Raw genomic sequence first — 15,760 nt, 5'->3', positions numbered from 1 at the left:
GCGCTTACCTAGGAAGCGCAAGGCCCTGGGTTCGGTCCCCAGCTCCGAAAAAAAGAACCAAAAAAAAAAAAAAAAAAAAAAAAAAAAGAGCTCTACCTCTGAGCTAAATCGCCAACCCCAGCAGCCAGTACTCTTAACCACTGAGCCATCTCTCCAGCCCCCAACCTGACATTTCTACTCTACCTTTCCTGTTTGTTTGTTTGTTTTTTAATTCATCAAATACATAGTTTACCTCTTTCTCTTTCCTAAAACAAAGTGAGTTTCCTATGTATTTACAATTTATCTTGGAAATCAGTCACTGCACATCAGCCAGGAAGAGACATCCTCTTCCATGTCTCAAGCTGTGGAGCCACACTGGGCAGCCCCCTGTGGGTAGGGTCGCAGGCTGTTTTCAGTATTCTGCCATTCACACAATACCACAGCAGTCAGTGCTCTTAACCACTGAGCCATCTCTCCAGCCCCCATATGGGCTTGTTAACCAACTAACTGAAAGTGTCTGTGTTCATTTTAAAGTCATCACGTTTGAACTTCTACATCTGCTGTCTTGACGAGTTGCTCCTTGTCTCACTGCTAGGGCACTGCCAGGTAAAAGGTACTAGGCCCACTAGAAATAGCATTTGGAAAGGATACCTACTTCAGGACTGGGTAGGAATCCTTTCTCTCCCAGTGACTGTAACACACAGAGGGCAGCATTGTGAGTCCAGACATAGCTATAGAAATGTTGCAGTGTGAGGAACAGTGGCCTTTTACCCCGAGACACTGCTTCTTCCTCCTCCTCTTCCTCTGTCATCACCACCACCACCACTACCATCATCATCACCATCATCATTTTTCTGTGAGTAGGTCACAAGGAACTCATGTTGACCTGGAGCTCACAGTAGAGCTGAGGCTCCCAATCTTCATGCCTCCACCTCCCAAGTGCTGTAGTTATAGGTATGTTTGGTTTTTTTTTTTTTTTCTTCTTTTTTTTCGGAGCTGGGGACGGAACCCAGGGCTTTGCACTTGCTAGGCAAGTGCTCTACCACTGAGCTAAATCCCCAACCCCAATGTTTGGTATTTCTATTACTTTTAAAATTCTTTAAACACATAAGCATGAACTTGGTAATAAGTGTTTTTTAACTTGATTGAACAGGTAATTTAATTAAATAAATCAAAGTTACTGCTCAAATACATTGTTTCCTTTTTTTTTTTTTTTTTTTTTAGATTTATTTCATATCTTTGGATACACTGTTGCTGTCTTCAGACACACCAGAACAGGGCATTCCAGATGGCTGTGAGCCACCATGTGGTTGCTGGGAATTGAACTCAGGACCTCTGGAAGAGCAGTCAGTGCTCTTAACCACTGAGCCATCTCTCCAGCCCTTCTCCTTTTTTGACAGGGTCTCATGTTTTAGCCCTAGCTGACCTGAGTTCACTGAGTAGATCAGGCTGGTTTTAAACTCACAGAGCCACATGCCTCTACCTCCTGACTGCTGGGATTAAAAGTGTGTGCACACCGTACCCAGATTTACTCCAATCTTCTAAGGCACAAATTAACTTCCTGTCAAAGGCAACAAATATTATCAATTTCTTATTTCAGTTACATTTATTTATTTTTAGTGGTAGTGGGGACACATGCGATGGTGCATGTGTGGAGGTCAGAAGACAGTTCGTGAGAGTTGGTTCTCTCCTTTGGTTGTAGATGAGGTTCCAACTCATGAGGCCCAAACTCAGGCTTGGTGGCGACTGTCTTGTCTTCCAGCCCTAATGGCATAAAATTCTTGGGTGCCTTTTTAGAAGTACTATATGCATAAAGCAAGTGTGTGTGTGTGTGTGTGTGTGTGTGTGTGTGTGTGTGTGTTGCTGTAATCAAACCCAAGGTCATATGCATTCAGCATTATATGTATGTACTTTTTGCTCAAATAGATGCTTCTCTGCAAATCTTCTCCTCACTGCTCTATATGCCTTAGAGTTAGATCAAAGAAGCCAATTCATGAACCAGTCTGTGGAACTTCTGCAGCTCTCTACCCATTGGGTCCCTAAACTTCACTCTTGGCGCTTTTACACACTTATATTCTGCTCTTACAGAAAGGGTTAGTCAGGTGTTTTCCACAAATAGGGAACCTGCCAGATAGGTTTCTCGATAGAGGCTGAAAGGGCTATATCTACACTCATGATTTCCATGAATGATGTCAAACTAATATCCTTGGAATTGGATAGTCTGCACTTCAGCAGTGAGGGGCTGTAACGGTAGCAGTGACCTAGGAGATGATTGTCTCTACTGTGTCCCTCAGTGCATCTGAATAGGCTGGCCACTGGAGGCCTAGGCTTGCAAACAGGAAAGGGTCTGCTTCTGAACTTGACAGAAGAGTGATTTAGGTCGAGCCTTAGTTTCACTAAAGCTTAGGAGCAGCCTTCACACTGTAAATTATTTCACAGGCTGGAGAAATAAACCAAAAACAGATGTGAACATGACTTGGGAAGGTTGTCAGCCATAGAACTGACCCTGCTGGGGGAGGGGAGCAAAGATCAAATCCTCTCTAGCAGTGAGGTCAATGGTTTGGACTGTTGTCCTAACATGATATGCCATAACAAATACAAACAGGCCACCACAGGGAGCAGGGAGAGAGAAAACCAGGGTGCAGGAAAAGCTAGAGCCAGCAAGAGTAGAACCATTAGCATCTTACAGTGTGGCATCAGAGATAGCCTCAAAGTTAGAGCAGGATGCCTTATCCTTCAAGTTACAAAGAGCCAAACATGGGCCCAAGAAAGACTTGGACCTAGTACATTACCTATAATCACTTGAGCCCTGCTGTGGGCTCATCTGCTTCGTCCTTAGGCAGCTTCTGTGGGCTCTCCCATCTGGCTGGCCCTGCCTGGGAACATAGTCTAAGGGAGGATGAATGCTGCCACCCCTGAATCAGTGCAAATGAGTCAGTGTGCTCCCCCAGGGTTACTGGGGTCCCCATCATTACCAAGGCATGGAGAAAGTCCAAATAGATGTGCAAAGCAAGAACAGAGGTGGGGGGAATGTGGGTTCGTCTCCTCTGTTCTTCCTAACAGTGCTGTCCAGAGAGCTCTGCAGCCAACCTCCTTGTCAGCCTCGTGATGCTGCCCCTCAGTCTTCCTGCCATGCTAAGACCTTCCTCTTTGGTTGGCTGGATCTTCTTTCAACATCTAAACAGAATTTTCCTAAGTGCTGTCTTTGGTCTTCTGGTCCCACCTTTTCCGTCTCTTTTCTCTCAAAAGATTTACCTGTATTCTTGGGGTTGGTGGTCACTTCTGTGCATGAGTCTCTTCTGTCTCTGGATGTCATCCCTCCCCTGTCTTCACTTCTGGACTTAACTCTGTTTACATTGCCAACCAAGTTTTCCCTCTGGATATCTGTCATCACCTCAAAGCAACCATGTGTAAAACTGAGCTGTTTCCCTCCCATCTCTACTTCTCTGCTCGAAAATCAGTGTTCCTTCAATCACACAAACTCAAAAGTCAGATCTGATGCCTCCTCCTGTTCCCACCTTCCTTCATAACAGTCTTTGTCCTTCCCTTTGTCCCTGTTAATCCAAGGTCTTAGCACTCCATATCTTTAATATTCATTAGCTTCCTATTTGGTTTTTCTCCCTGTAGTACTGCTCCCCTGCTCTAAGACAACCTCTTTCTGTCTCTGTCTCTCTGTCTCTCTCTTTTATTTTTTTTTATTTCAGATTTATTTACTTACTATATATAAGTACACTGTAACTGTCTTCAGACACACCAGGAGAGGGCATTGGATCTCATTACAGATGGTTTTAAGCCACCATGTGGTTGTTGGGATTTGAACTCAGAACCTCTGAAAGAGCAGTTAGTGCTCCTAACCGCTGAGCCATCTCTCCAGCCCTCTGTCTCTCTCTCTTGAGACAGGGTCTCTCTATGTAGCCCTGGCTATCCTGTAGCTTGCTGTGTAGACCAAGCCAGCCGTGAACTCAGAGATCTGTCTGCCTTTGCCTCTAGAATGCTAAAGGTGTGTGCCACCATTCTGGATTATAATCTTTCTGTTGTTCTTCCATACCTGGCCTGACAGACTGTTTAGGATGGCTCTTTTGGTTTTGTCTCTTCTACCCAGAAACCTTCAGGCACTCCCACTACCATAGCTCAAAACCCCTTTCTCAGCCCAGCCTGCCTAACTGGCTTTATCACACAAGATAAAGAGTACAGGCTTGGAGCTGGACTTTAGGAGCAAAGCTCACATGCCAATCGCCCAGAGCAAACATTTCCCTTTCTCTGCTGTACAGCCTTTTCAAAATTGCTGTGTAAGAAGTAATATAGTCTCCTCTAGAGTAGCTGTGAGGATAAAAAACACACAGTGCTGGACACATAAGTATGTCTTTTGGTGTTTTTCCAATGTTATGTCTCTGTGTGTGCATGTGTAGCACTGGTGTGCCTGGTGCCAGCAGAGGCAAGAAAAGGGTGTTAGAGCCCCTGGCACTAGGATTACAAGTGCTTGTGAGATGCCATGTGGTTGCTGGGGACCAAAGCCAGCTCCTCTGCAAGAGCAACAACTACTCTTAACCTGTGCAGCCATCTCTCCAGCTGAGCTGTGCAGCCGCCTCTCCAGCCCCCTAGATAGCTTTTAGTTGTACTATCACATGTATGGCATACCGTGCATAGATCATACATGGCCCCTGTCTTAGTTTGATTTATACTGCTATGATAAAAACCATGACCAAAAGGGACTACAGGAGGAAAGGGTTTATTTTATCTTATACTTTCAGTCTACCACCGAGGGAAGTCAGGACAAGTCTCAAGCAAGGCAGGAGCCTGGAGGCAGGAGCTCAGGCAGATGCTATAGAGGAATGCTCCTTACTGGCTTGGTCCTCCTGGCTTGCTCTCATACACCTTAGGACCGCTTACCCATGGATGGCATCACCCACCATGGGCTGAGCTCATCCACATCAATCATTAGCCAAGAAAAACCTCTACAGGCCAATCTGATGGGAATATTTCCCCAGCTGAGGTTCCTTCTCAGATGATTCCACCCTGTGTCAAGTTGACAAAAACCACCAAACACCCCCGTCCCCAGCACACACATGCACACTTTCTATTTGTTCAGGCCAGAGTGCCAGTCTCTGCCTGCAGGCTCTAGCTTACCCTTCAAGGACTGGAGACCTTCCATTTCCTCTGGCCTAGTGCTTATTTACTGCTGCACAGTGCTGCTTAGACTGAGCTGAGCTGCGATGGGTGTCAGGGGCTTATGAGGCCAGCCTTAGGATGCACAAACACATCTCCCTGACGGGGTTTATTTTTATTTTTTGAAACAGCTACTTCCGACACATCACTAGAGTCTAGACTCAAATGTAAAATTGGCAGATTTTTTTTTTTCTATTCTTGTTTTCGGAGCTGGGGACGGAACCCAGGGCCTTGTGCTTGCTAGGCAAGTGCCCTACCACTGAGCCGAATCCCCAACCCCAAATTGGCAGATTTTTAAAAGACCAAACACAAAACTACCGAGAGTACTTAGAGACTGCATTAATTCGATAGTGGAAGGTCTAAGAAGAAGGAACACTGTGAACCCAAAGGCTTGGTGCAATGAGGGTGAGCAGGGTGACTTCAGTGCAGCAGGGGGAGCCATGTGCACTGGAGGCGTCTGCAGAATGGTTCCTGCACACCCCTACCCCAGATGCTCTCTGCTTCCTGAGAACCAGGCACCTCTGTGTCTCTGGATTTCTAGGTTGCCTGGGGGCAGCATTTGTATTACATGAGGTTTTTTTTTTTTTTTTAACTTTCCCCATATGTAGACCTTATCTCATCAAGTCCATCCTAACATCTGGAGTGCAGGTGTTTGGCTAGCCTGATGGGGCAGCTGTGAAGGCTGGCTTTGCTGTTTTCTAGCTGTGCAGAGCATTTTCCCTCTCAGCGTCAGTTTCTTTATTTGTAAAGCAGAGACAATAATTATTACTCCCAGGCTTTAACTAATAATATGCAGTATTCAGCACAGCAGGTGGCAGGATAAGCATCTAGCAAACATGCCACGCTACCCAGCATTTCAGGCTCTCAGCGAGCATCTGCTCCTCCAATATCCCCAGTGCTCAAGACATCCCTTCCCTGTACCTCTCTTGCACGCTCTCAGTCATTTACCTAGGTTCCCAGGCCTCCCGATTGCCCTTAGCAGTGACCCCCTGGCAGTGCATCACATCCTGTCCTAGGCACCACTCTTGATTGTGAACACTGTGTAATTAAGCTGCTCTGCCGCTCCATCTAAGACAAAAGACCAAACAAACCCTTCCTTTGATCTCATTCCCTTTCCATCTACAGTCTCCACGCCTTTACAGTAAAACGTTTCTCAAGGAGCCGGCATATGCTCAGCTCGGCAGCACATACACTGAAGTTGGAAAGATGGGATGGCATAGAATTGGTGAAGCACTCCAGATCTTTCTTCCTCACAGTCCAGTGCTAGAGGCAGAGACACTCCGGCCATTATCCCTTCCCTAGCGTGATAATACTGCCTTTACCCAGGAGCCAAAATAATCAAACCAAAACAGACAAGTCCCTGTTCCCAGTTCTCCAGGCAGGCTCTTACCTCACACCACAAAGCTGTTTTTACCAAAGTTTCCAGGGACCTCTGTGTGGCTGAACCCTCTCAAATTGTATTTTACCAGTTTCTTGGGAACACCTAAGGGTTGAAACTCTCTGCATGATTCCCCAGGCTCTCTGTTACCCCACTGTTCTGCTCTTCCTTTGGCTCTGCAGGCTACCCTTACCTGTCTCTTTTGCTCCATTCTTCCACTTCCCTGGCCTAGGAGTAGGGCTGGGTTGTCATTGGATCCCTCTTCTGTCAATACTCTTAATATACTGATTGATGGATTTGGATTTTTAAGGCACGGTCTCTATATAGCTCTAATAGTCCTGTGACTCTCTACATATACCAGGCTAGACTTGAACTCAGAGATCTTCCTGTCTCTGTCTTCTGAGTGCTGAGAACATTTTGGAGACAAGGTGTTGCTATGTTGCCAGACTGTCTTTGAAACTTCAGTCCTGAATTGGGTTCCAGAGCGTTGGGATTACAAGTGATCAAGCACCACTGTGCTCAGCTCATTCTTGTGACCTTAAATGCCATTTGAAAGTTCCCTCAAAGTTTTATCTCAAATCTAGACCTCTCCAGAATTCCGGATTTACCATATCTTCTGCCTACATCCCATCTTTACTGGGATACATTGCAATCACTTCAAAAGTAACATATTGACTGGGGGTGTAGCTCAGTAATAGAGCACTTGCTTGTTATAGGCAAGACCTCAGGCTCCACCCACAGCCCCTCCCCAAAGCCAAGCACCTAAAGCTCTTTGCTCCCTTCCTCCTCTCAGCACAGTGCTCCCTATCTACTAGGGATCTGACCTTCCAGTCACTCAAGCCCAAATCCTTGGGGTTATCCTTGCCCCCTGCCCCTTAAATGCCAGTCAACAGCAGCAGCCCCTGATGGTCAGTTGTCCCCTCAAAAAGATGTGGCCACTTCTCACCAGTCCCATCTCCCCACCTGCCTCAAACCACATCTCTGTCACCTCTCCTCAGACAGGTTTCGTTACCCTTGCTGAGCAGAGCAGTTTCATCACCTGCCTGCTTTCCGAACTCCACAGACCGTTTCCACCCACAGCTGCACTTGTATTTTCAAAACATAAGTTCAATGATGTCATTCCGTAAAGCCGTCCATATCTCTTTTCACTCACTGTAAAATCCAGATTTCTTACCACGGTCTGCAATGCCCAATGGGACTGGTCTGCTACCTGTTTGGCCTCATTCCCTTCTGTCTCCCCCTTGTCCCCTGTTTCTGACCTTCACATTCTTGTGTGAACAGTCTGGAAATGTTCCTGCCATTGAGCCTTTTTTGTCATTCTTTCTGTCTGAGACATTAACTCAGGTAGAAGCCTTCTCTTCCTTACTTCCTCTGTGTCTCTTCTCAAATGCTCCCTTACTATGGAGCCTTCCTGTCCAACTTCTCCAAAATATCTCGTTGACATTCTCTAACCCCCCCACAAACCTCTCACCCTAATTTTACTTAATGCTGACCACCACACGACATAACTATATTTATATTTTCAGTAATAGTAACACCCCATGGGGACCTATGGTAGCAGGAACTTAAAGCTGCTCATAAGCTGGGCATATTAAACAGGTTTTTTGCTGGCTTGTCAGGGAAGGGGACTTAGAGTAGGTTTCTTTCTTTCCTTTTTTTTTTTTTTAAGATTTGTTTATTTATTTTATGTATATGCGTACACTGTCACTGTGTTCAGACACACCAGAAGAGGGCATCAGATCCCATTACAGATGGTTGTGAGCCACCATGTGGTTGCTGGGAATTGAACTCAGGACCTCTGGAAGAGCAGTCAGTGCTCTTAACCTCTGAGCCATCTCTTCAGCCCCTAGAGTGGGTTTCTAAGTATTACCAGAGGACACCAGAGGTCACTCATCTTTTGAAAAGACTGCCTTAGAAAAATAGATACGGAAGCCTGGTGGGGTAGAAAGAAACATGAGCCTTTAATCCCAGCACTTGGGTGACAAAGACAGGTAGATTTCTGTGAGTTAAGAGACCAACCTGGGGGCTGGAGAGATGGCTCAGCAGTTAAGAGCACTGACTGCTCTTCCAGAGGTCCTGAGTTCAATTCCCAGCAACCACATGGTGGCTCACAACCATCTGTAATGGGATCTGATGCCCTCTTCTGGTGTGTCTGAAGACAGCAACAGTGTACTCATATAAATAAAATAAAATCTTTAAAAAAAAAAAAAGAGAGAGAGAGAGACCAACCTGGTCTATAGAGTGAGTTCTGGGACAGACAGGACCATATTATGAGACCTTTTTCCCCATTAATTAATTTATTCACTTTACATTCTGATCATAGTGTCTCTCCCCCCCCCCCATATTGAAACCCTTTAATCTCAAAATTCAGGAATCGAGGCAGGAAGATCTCTGAGTTTGTGGCCAACCTAGTCTACAGAGTAAGTTCCAGGACCAGGATAACACAGAGAAACTGTTTCAAAACAACCAACCAACCAAAAAATAAAATAAAATAAAATAAAAAGCTGTTGCTGGCTCTCCAGACTACTTACATTTTGGGAACTGCCAGCTAGAGTAGGGCATATTAAGAGACTAAAGTCAGGATTTCAGGCTTAATATACTTTATTGTAAGCATTAGTGAACTTTTTGATTAAGAACTCAGCCAGTTGTGTTCTCAGCAAGATGCCCTAGGTGGGCCCTGACTACATCTGGCTTTATGCCAGACTGTGCTGGATTTGCCACACCATAGGTCAGAGAGGGTGTGGCAGACATCTAGTGCTCATGATTAGAGCTTGGAGGTGCTCTGCTCGGCTTCTCAGGTCCCCAGGAGCTTCAGTAGCCTGTTGTGTAGACAGATAAGAAGCTGGACCAGGAAGACCTCCAAAGTCAGCCTGCTAACTTGTTATCCAAAAATGGAATGGTGATCAGAGAAAGCCATGATGTCTGCCCTGAAGTTCTTGGTGGCTAGGAGATGCCAAGGGGACAACCTAGGTGGTACCTCAGAGTGGGTAGAGATGCCAGAGGCTGTGGAAGACAGGGTGGGAGAAGGAATGCATAACCAAGTTGGCTCTGTTCCCTGATGGACTATCTCTAGTTCGTAACTATTGCCTATCGTTCTGTGGCTCTGGTGAACACCCCAGTATGCATGGATAGCCCCATGGGCCCTAGATATACTCTTCCCCCACCATTAGCTCATAGAGGTAAGGTCATTGTAGAGAACTGTCTCAAGCCAGGCACCTAGAAGACCCTTTTTGCTTGTCAGGAAGGACTCTCTAAGTCTGTACCCATTTCTCCAAGTCAAGGCAGCCCCTACATAGACCAAGAGGGTGGCAACCCTTGGAGAAGTGCCTGGTTTCCCTGAAGGCTGTCCCAGCTTGTCCTGACCTGCATTGGAAGCGAGAGTCTTCAGGATGTGTCTTCAACACTTGGTACACCTCTACGGGGGGCTTCAAGCCCATCTGCTCTGCCCGATGCCAGCGCTGCAGCCTTGTGATACCTACCACCGGGGAAAGAAGTCAGGATGGGCAGGGGAGTCTGGGCTAGAGAATACAGAGGGCAGTTTCTTGAGCCTACATACGTCAGTCTCAGGAAACAGGTGTCCAAGAGTTAGGCAGGCACTTGGACTACTTCTGAGGCACATTGATGACAGAACTGTGCCTAATGGGAGGGGCCGGAAATGGGGTTCTCACCTGTGCAAGGCCCATACTGCCAGGCCAGGTCAAACTGCCTCAGCAACTCCAGCTCTGTTTCCTCCTGGCTGAGGGACTGGGTGTCTTCCCCTGCAATAACATGTGGCTCCTCAGGCTCATCCAGGCCTTTGCCCTGGACTCAGAGCTGTGCCTCTATTTCTTGGCTATCTCCCCACTCGTTTGCCTTTGCCATCGGGCAGACAGACAGCTCATCGGAAGTGCGAGACATGCTAGCTTCTCCTTTTAGCCAACACACACACACACACACACACACACACACACACACACACACACACACACACACACAGAGTCCTTTCTGGTCACTTCATGTCCATTTCTCCCTGCCACCCCCACATTTCAGAGACCTAGCTCGGGTGCCAGCTCCCCCTTGTTGTGCCCAGGGGGCCCCTCCCTCTTCTTCACAACAGGGTAGGAGTCTGTGATGAACCGCTTCCGACCCATGGCGGCCACCCAGGCAGGCGGAGCAGGAGGCAAAGAAAAGGCAGGGCAGCGGGCCTGTGAGAGACAGCTGCTGAGAGTGAGAGAGGGGGCCAGAGAAAGATAGGCCAGCAATGGACAGACAAGTTGACCCAGACAAGCATAGAGAGGAAGTCCTTAAGTTCCAGGGAATGACGCCTGTCTTCCGCCCCCACAAGCATGCAAACATCAGAGACCTAAGCAAATGGCAAACGGCCTTTGCGGGGCGGGGCCTTAATTCTAGCCAATGGCAATCGGCAGAAGCAGGGGGCGGGGTAGCTGCTGCTGCGTTCCGATTGAGGAGGGGTTAGGCGGAACCAAGAACCTGTCAAGATGCCCCAGACTTCACCACCTCCTCGGGTTTCTCATTGGTCTACTTGGGTCCCCAGGGACGTATAGAGAGTTATCCTCGGCCTCTCACTTCCCGTTTTTCCTTCCTAGGCAAATGTTCTTTTCAGCCTCACTAATCCCCGTGGCCAGTTTGTAAGTCCCCTGAGAACCTTTTACTCCTGCCGGTTGGCCCTAGAGCGCTGTGGGATCAGATCTGTAGGTCCAAAGAGAGTTTGGACTTGACCAGGTCCTTCCCTGCTCCTACTGGCCCCAGGAGACCTTGCTGAAGAAACCCATGCGCTCAGAAGGCTCCTTTCTCACAGTCTGCTGGCAGAGACACTGTTCACTCAACCCAGGCATACGGTTGCTGTGCCTGCTGTCAAGTCCCACAGCCTGCCTCTGTCCCCTTTGCTAGTCAGGAAGATTCCATTCCAAGGAAGACACCAGAAATATAGTCCCCACTCTCCATGGGTTCATATTCCCAGTTCTTAATGGACAGATCTGCTCTGTTTTTTCTTGTTTTTGTTTTTGTTTTCTGAATGTGTATCACGAACAGAAAATAATTTCAATAAACCTAACCTTCATATTGGATTTACCATGTGCCAAGTTCTAAGCATCTCCCACATGCTAATTCAAAATAGATATCAAAAGAGGTTTTTGCAAGTGGGAAGTGTAGGCAAATTGTGATCAGTACTCTTAGTCACAGATACTGTGTAACTAACTAGCCTTCCTTGTGCTCTAGAAGCTCCCAAGCTTACAAGGTATAGGGTCAAACACAGTTGTCAGGCCTGGACAGAAGAGCAGGAGTAAGAACTCCTCAGAGCTAGAGGAGGATGGTAGGCACTGGGAGAAGACCTCCAGAAGGTAATTGCTGTAAACAGTGTCTCTCAATTTTCTACCCATGACCTTTGTTTTGGGGCTCCTGTCATCGCTGACTCACCCGTACTACCACCTCCCCCTCACCAACTTCCTGGCAGCGGGTGAAAGTGTTGGCCTGTGGGAGTCTGGGAACCAGCACTGGGACTGACCCAGCACTAATCACCCTCTGGAGCGCCCATCCGGTTCTTCCTTCCAGGGGTGCAAGGTCTATGGATTAGAGGCCTTTGCCCTCCTTTTCAGAAGTTCTGAGATCTAGCTTAGGAAGCACTCAGCTGGCCTCCCGTGTGTGTGGAGGCAGAGAGGAGGGTCACTCCAGAGAGGAGCCTAGCAGTGGTGGGCAGAAGGGTGTGTCTCCAGGGTCTCCTCTTGCCTAGCCTTCCCCCATTAGCTTTTGGAAGAAGAGGGAGATGCGGGCACAACTACAAAGACCTGGAATACCTTTCTCTGACCCACTGTCTGGGGTGTCCCAAGTCTGATAACTCCATCTGTCTCCTGGACAGTGGAGCCCACATCTAGGAGAAGAAACCCCACAGAGTTGAGAAGGGGGACAGAGAGGATTCTCTATTCAAAAGGGAAAGGTATTAGGTCTACTCAGGCCAAGTGCCCTATAGTGGGGTAGCTCCTAGGCTTTATGGGACTGACCACTCCTCCTAAAAGGCCTCAGATACTCTAAGGCTGTTCCCAAAGGTATGTGGCACCCACTTCCTGAGTCCACAAAGCTCTGAGGGAACAGGGAAGCCTGGGTGGGGCAGACCCCTCCTCATTCCTGGTCCCTCCCACCTCTGAAAGCTGATAGCCGTGGGGCCTGCCACCGCCCAGGGAGCGTGAAATGGGGTGTGCCGCTGGGCGGCCACAGCAGCTCCCACCACTGCCTGGGCCTATTCCCCTCTCTCCTTTGGCAGCTCCTGATACCGATACCCTGACCTGCTCTGGGGATCTTGGCTGGGCCGTCCCTACCTGCTCCCCCTCACACCCCCACCCCAGATCTCCTGGCTCAGGTCCAGGTGGCTTCTCCTACACTTGTCTGGAAAGATACCTCCCAGGGGCTTTAGGTTCCCTCAGCCCCTAAGGGATCTGGAATGTTCTGCCTCAGTGCAGGAACCCTAGCACTGGCCTTCTGGTGGGGGGAGGGAGGGGATCGGAGGTGGAGTTCTCCCTAGGGAAGCGTGCTGTCTTCTCCAGGTGAGAACTGGGGTCATCCTGGCCTGCTCAGCATCCAGTGGTTCTCTAAGGTGTTTAAGGCACAGACTTGGTCTCCTATCTTTGGGCATTTTCCTTCCTGCCTAGAACACTTTGCTTGATGCAGGCAGCTTCTTGGGCCCTACCAAACTGCTCTTCAGTTCTTAGAGTGGAGACCAAACTGCTGGTCTAAGTTAGGGGCTCAATTCTGCCTTGTATGGGAAGTGTCTTTGGTCAGCACTGATTCCAGAAGTTGGTGATAGAAGTAGACAGAGTTAACTTACACCTTGGAAATATCCAAAGGTTCAAGGTCAAAGTCCTGGAGATCACGAGAACAAACAACCTGAACAGAAGCCCAGAACTGGGAGTCCCTGGGGCCGAGCCTCACTGTGCATGGCTCAAGTGGAAAGCAGATTGTGCTTGGCTTTACTCAGTGTGACCGTTCAGGGTGGGGTCAGCACTACACACAAATACTCATCCTGAAATCCTTCTCCTTCAGTTTGAGAGGGGTCATATGGATGGGGCTAGAGAGAGCTGAGGAGATGGGACAGGAGAGGAGAGGGATGTGAGGTCTTTCCCATTTCTTTCTCTCTCCTTAGCAACTCCCCCCTCAGGCCCAGCTATTCATTCTGAGCTGAAAATCAGTCCAGTTTAGGGGATTTTGTGCATCCAGGTGAACACCCCAAACATCTTACCCATCCAAGCCTTCATTCCTTTCCTCAGGTGCCGTATTCCTTCAGGAGCTCCTCCTAGTTCCTCTCTACCCTCTCAGCCCCAACACCTTAGCCTGGTAGGCTCTGAGTTTCCTGTATTTGAAGGGTGAGAAAATAGGACAGTTTCTCTGGGCCCCTAGTGTCTACCCTGCCCTGCTCAGGAGCCTTCCACACCAGCCCCACTGGTCAGCTCACCTTTCACCAGAGCCAACAGTTGAGAAGAAATTCTGGGGATTTGAAAAGCTCCCTTCAGAGCTGGAGAGATGGCTCAGCAGTTAAGAGCACTGACTGCTCTTCCAGAGGTCCTGAGTTCAATTCCCAGCAACCACATGGTGGCTCACAACCATCTATAATGGAATCTGATGCCCTCTTCTGGTATGCATGAAGACAGCTACAGTGCACACATAAATAAATAAACCTTTTTAAAAAAGAAAAGAAAAGCTCCCTTCTGGTCATTCCTCACTGTGGCCACCAGGTGGCAGACTTTGTCCAGCAGGAAAGAGGTCCTAGTTCGTCCCTAAGAGCCATATCCTGGAGGTCTGGCAAGTTGGGGAGGTATCTCAAGTTATCTGTGAACTAGCCAGGTTAGGGACCGGACCTGAAGGGTAAAACAGAAGGAACTGGGGCTCAGAGCCACAGCTCTCTCACAGTCACTTCCTCTGGGTCGTTGGTACTAGTCTGCTGGCAAGAGTTTTATCCCTGCTAGGAAATTTGGATACCAGACTGAGTGAGCTCAAGAATTGAGAGGACAAAGGCAGGGACAATTATGGCTCCCTAGAATTACTAACCTTTGTGCTCTAGGCTAAGGAAAGCAAAGGCCTGCTCTGCCTTCCCATTTTGAGTGACTGTGGCTGTGGTAACTGGTCAATGTATTGTGTAAGATGAGTGTTTGGATGAGTTCTCTTGCTGCCAAGGGGGTCCCTGAGTCCTGGCCATTGCATCATTCTCTGGTGAGGGAGGCATGGTGACTTGCCTCTACCTAGGCCTCCTCAGTATTGGCTCTCAGCCTCCAGAAAGCCACCTTATCTCCTAGGTGCCGGTTTCCAATACACATGGGCTCCCTGGGGAGGTCAGGGAGACTTCAACTCTGCTCATTTTCACTCTCTTCCCCACGACACAGGACTTCTGGGGACCTAGGCAAGAAAGAGATCGAGGCCAAGTGAAGAGAGGGCATTTCCGATGCTGAGGATTAGCAAGACAGACATGGTAACCCTAGGCACTAGAGTGGCATTGTTGAGCAGTTGTGAGCCATTGTGCCACACACTACAAACAGAATAGACACTAGAAAGAACAAAGGCGGGAGTGGATGGAAGAGAAGCTTCATGTGGGGAACACTGAATTCACACAGAAGGTGAGGGCGGGACCTTCCAGGGCAGCCACAGGTGAGAACAGGCTCAGAGAGCACACTTCAGAGCTCTAGGGTTTTTCTTTTTCTTTTTCTTTCTTTTTTTCTGTTTGTTTTTTGGAACAGTTTCTTGACTATCTCAAGACTTTGAATTTACTATGTAAGCCAAGACTGGCCTTGAACTCCTAATCTTCTTGCCTTCATCTCCCAAGTATTGGGATTGCAGATGTGCACACCACTTGAGTTTTTGACATACCCATTAGTAATTCCCAATCACAGTGACAGGGTTTTTGGCACTGTATCCTACTGAGCATCTTGTGGGAGTGTCTGTTACTGGGCTGGTAGCTCTGGTAAAAGAGAAGGTTGGTTAATGTACATTTTTGTTATGAGTTGTCTTTGGCCATCTAGGTTACAACTTTTCTTGTTTTTATTTTTTCAGACAAGATTTCTGTGTGTAGCGCTGGCTATTCTGGAATTCTGGAACTTGATACATAGACCAGGCTGGCCTTGAACTCACAGAGATCTGCTTATCTCTGTCTCCTGAGTGGTGGGATTAAAGGCATACACCTGTAGTATGGCAAAAGGCCATTATAAAAAGGCCTAGCAAAAGTCAGATTGTTTTTTGAGATGTTATTTGTTTGTTTTT

General features: G+C 47.9%; 2 protein-coding genes across 14 annotated transcripts in view; one reads left to right on the top strand and one right to left on the bottom strand.

Moving 5' to 3' along the window:
• The window catches only part of Rad9a (RAD9 checkpoint clamp component A), a 65,069-nt gene that overhangs the window by 16,067 nt on the left and 33,242 nt on the right, over window positions 1–15,760 (top strand). The window lies entirely within an intron of this gene.
• On the bottom strand, window positions 9,107–10,808 carry Pold4 (DNA polymerase delta 4, accessory subunit). Of its 2 annotated transcripts, none has more exons than XM_087573809.1 (4): window positions 10,557–10,808; window positions 10,192–10,281; window positions 9,887–9,998; window positions 9,107–9,342 (listed from the first exon to the last, which is right to left on the bottom strand). In XM_087573809.1, exons 1-4 carry the CDS (start codon window positions 10,651–10,653, stop codon window positions 9,318–9,320), a joined length of 324 nt encoding a protein of 107 aa, XP_087429935.1. In that variant the 5' UTR covers window positions 10,654–10,808; the 3' UTR covers window positions 9,107–9,317.

The sequence above is a fragment of the Rattus norvegicus genome, chromosome 1, assembly GCF_021556685.1.
Source record: "Rattus norvegicus strain SHRSP/BbbUtx chromosome 1, alternate assembly SHRSP_T2T, whole genome shotgun sequence".
NCBI lineage: Eukaryota > Metazoa > Chordata > Mammalia > Rodentia > Muridae > Rattus > Rattus norvegicus.
The sequence above is the reverse complement of the archived record's forward strand: the minus strand, read 5'-3'. Positions and strand labels throughout refer to the sequence as shown.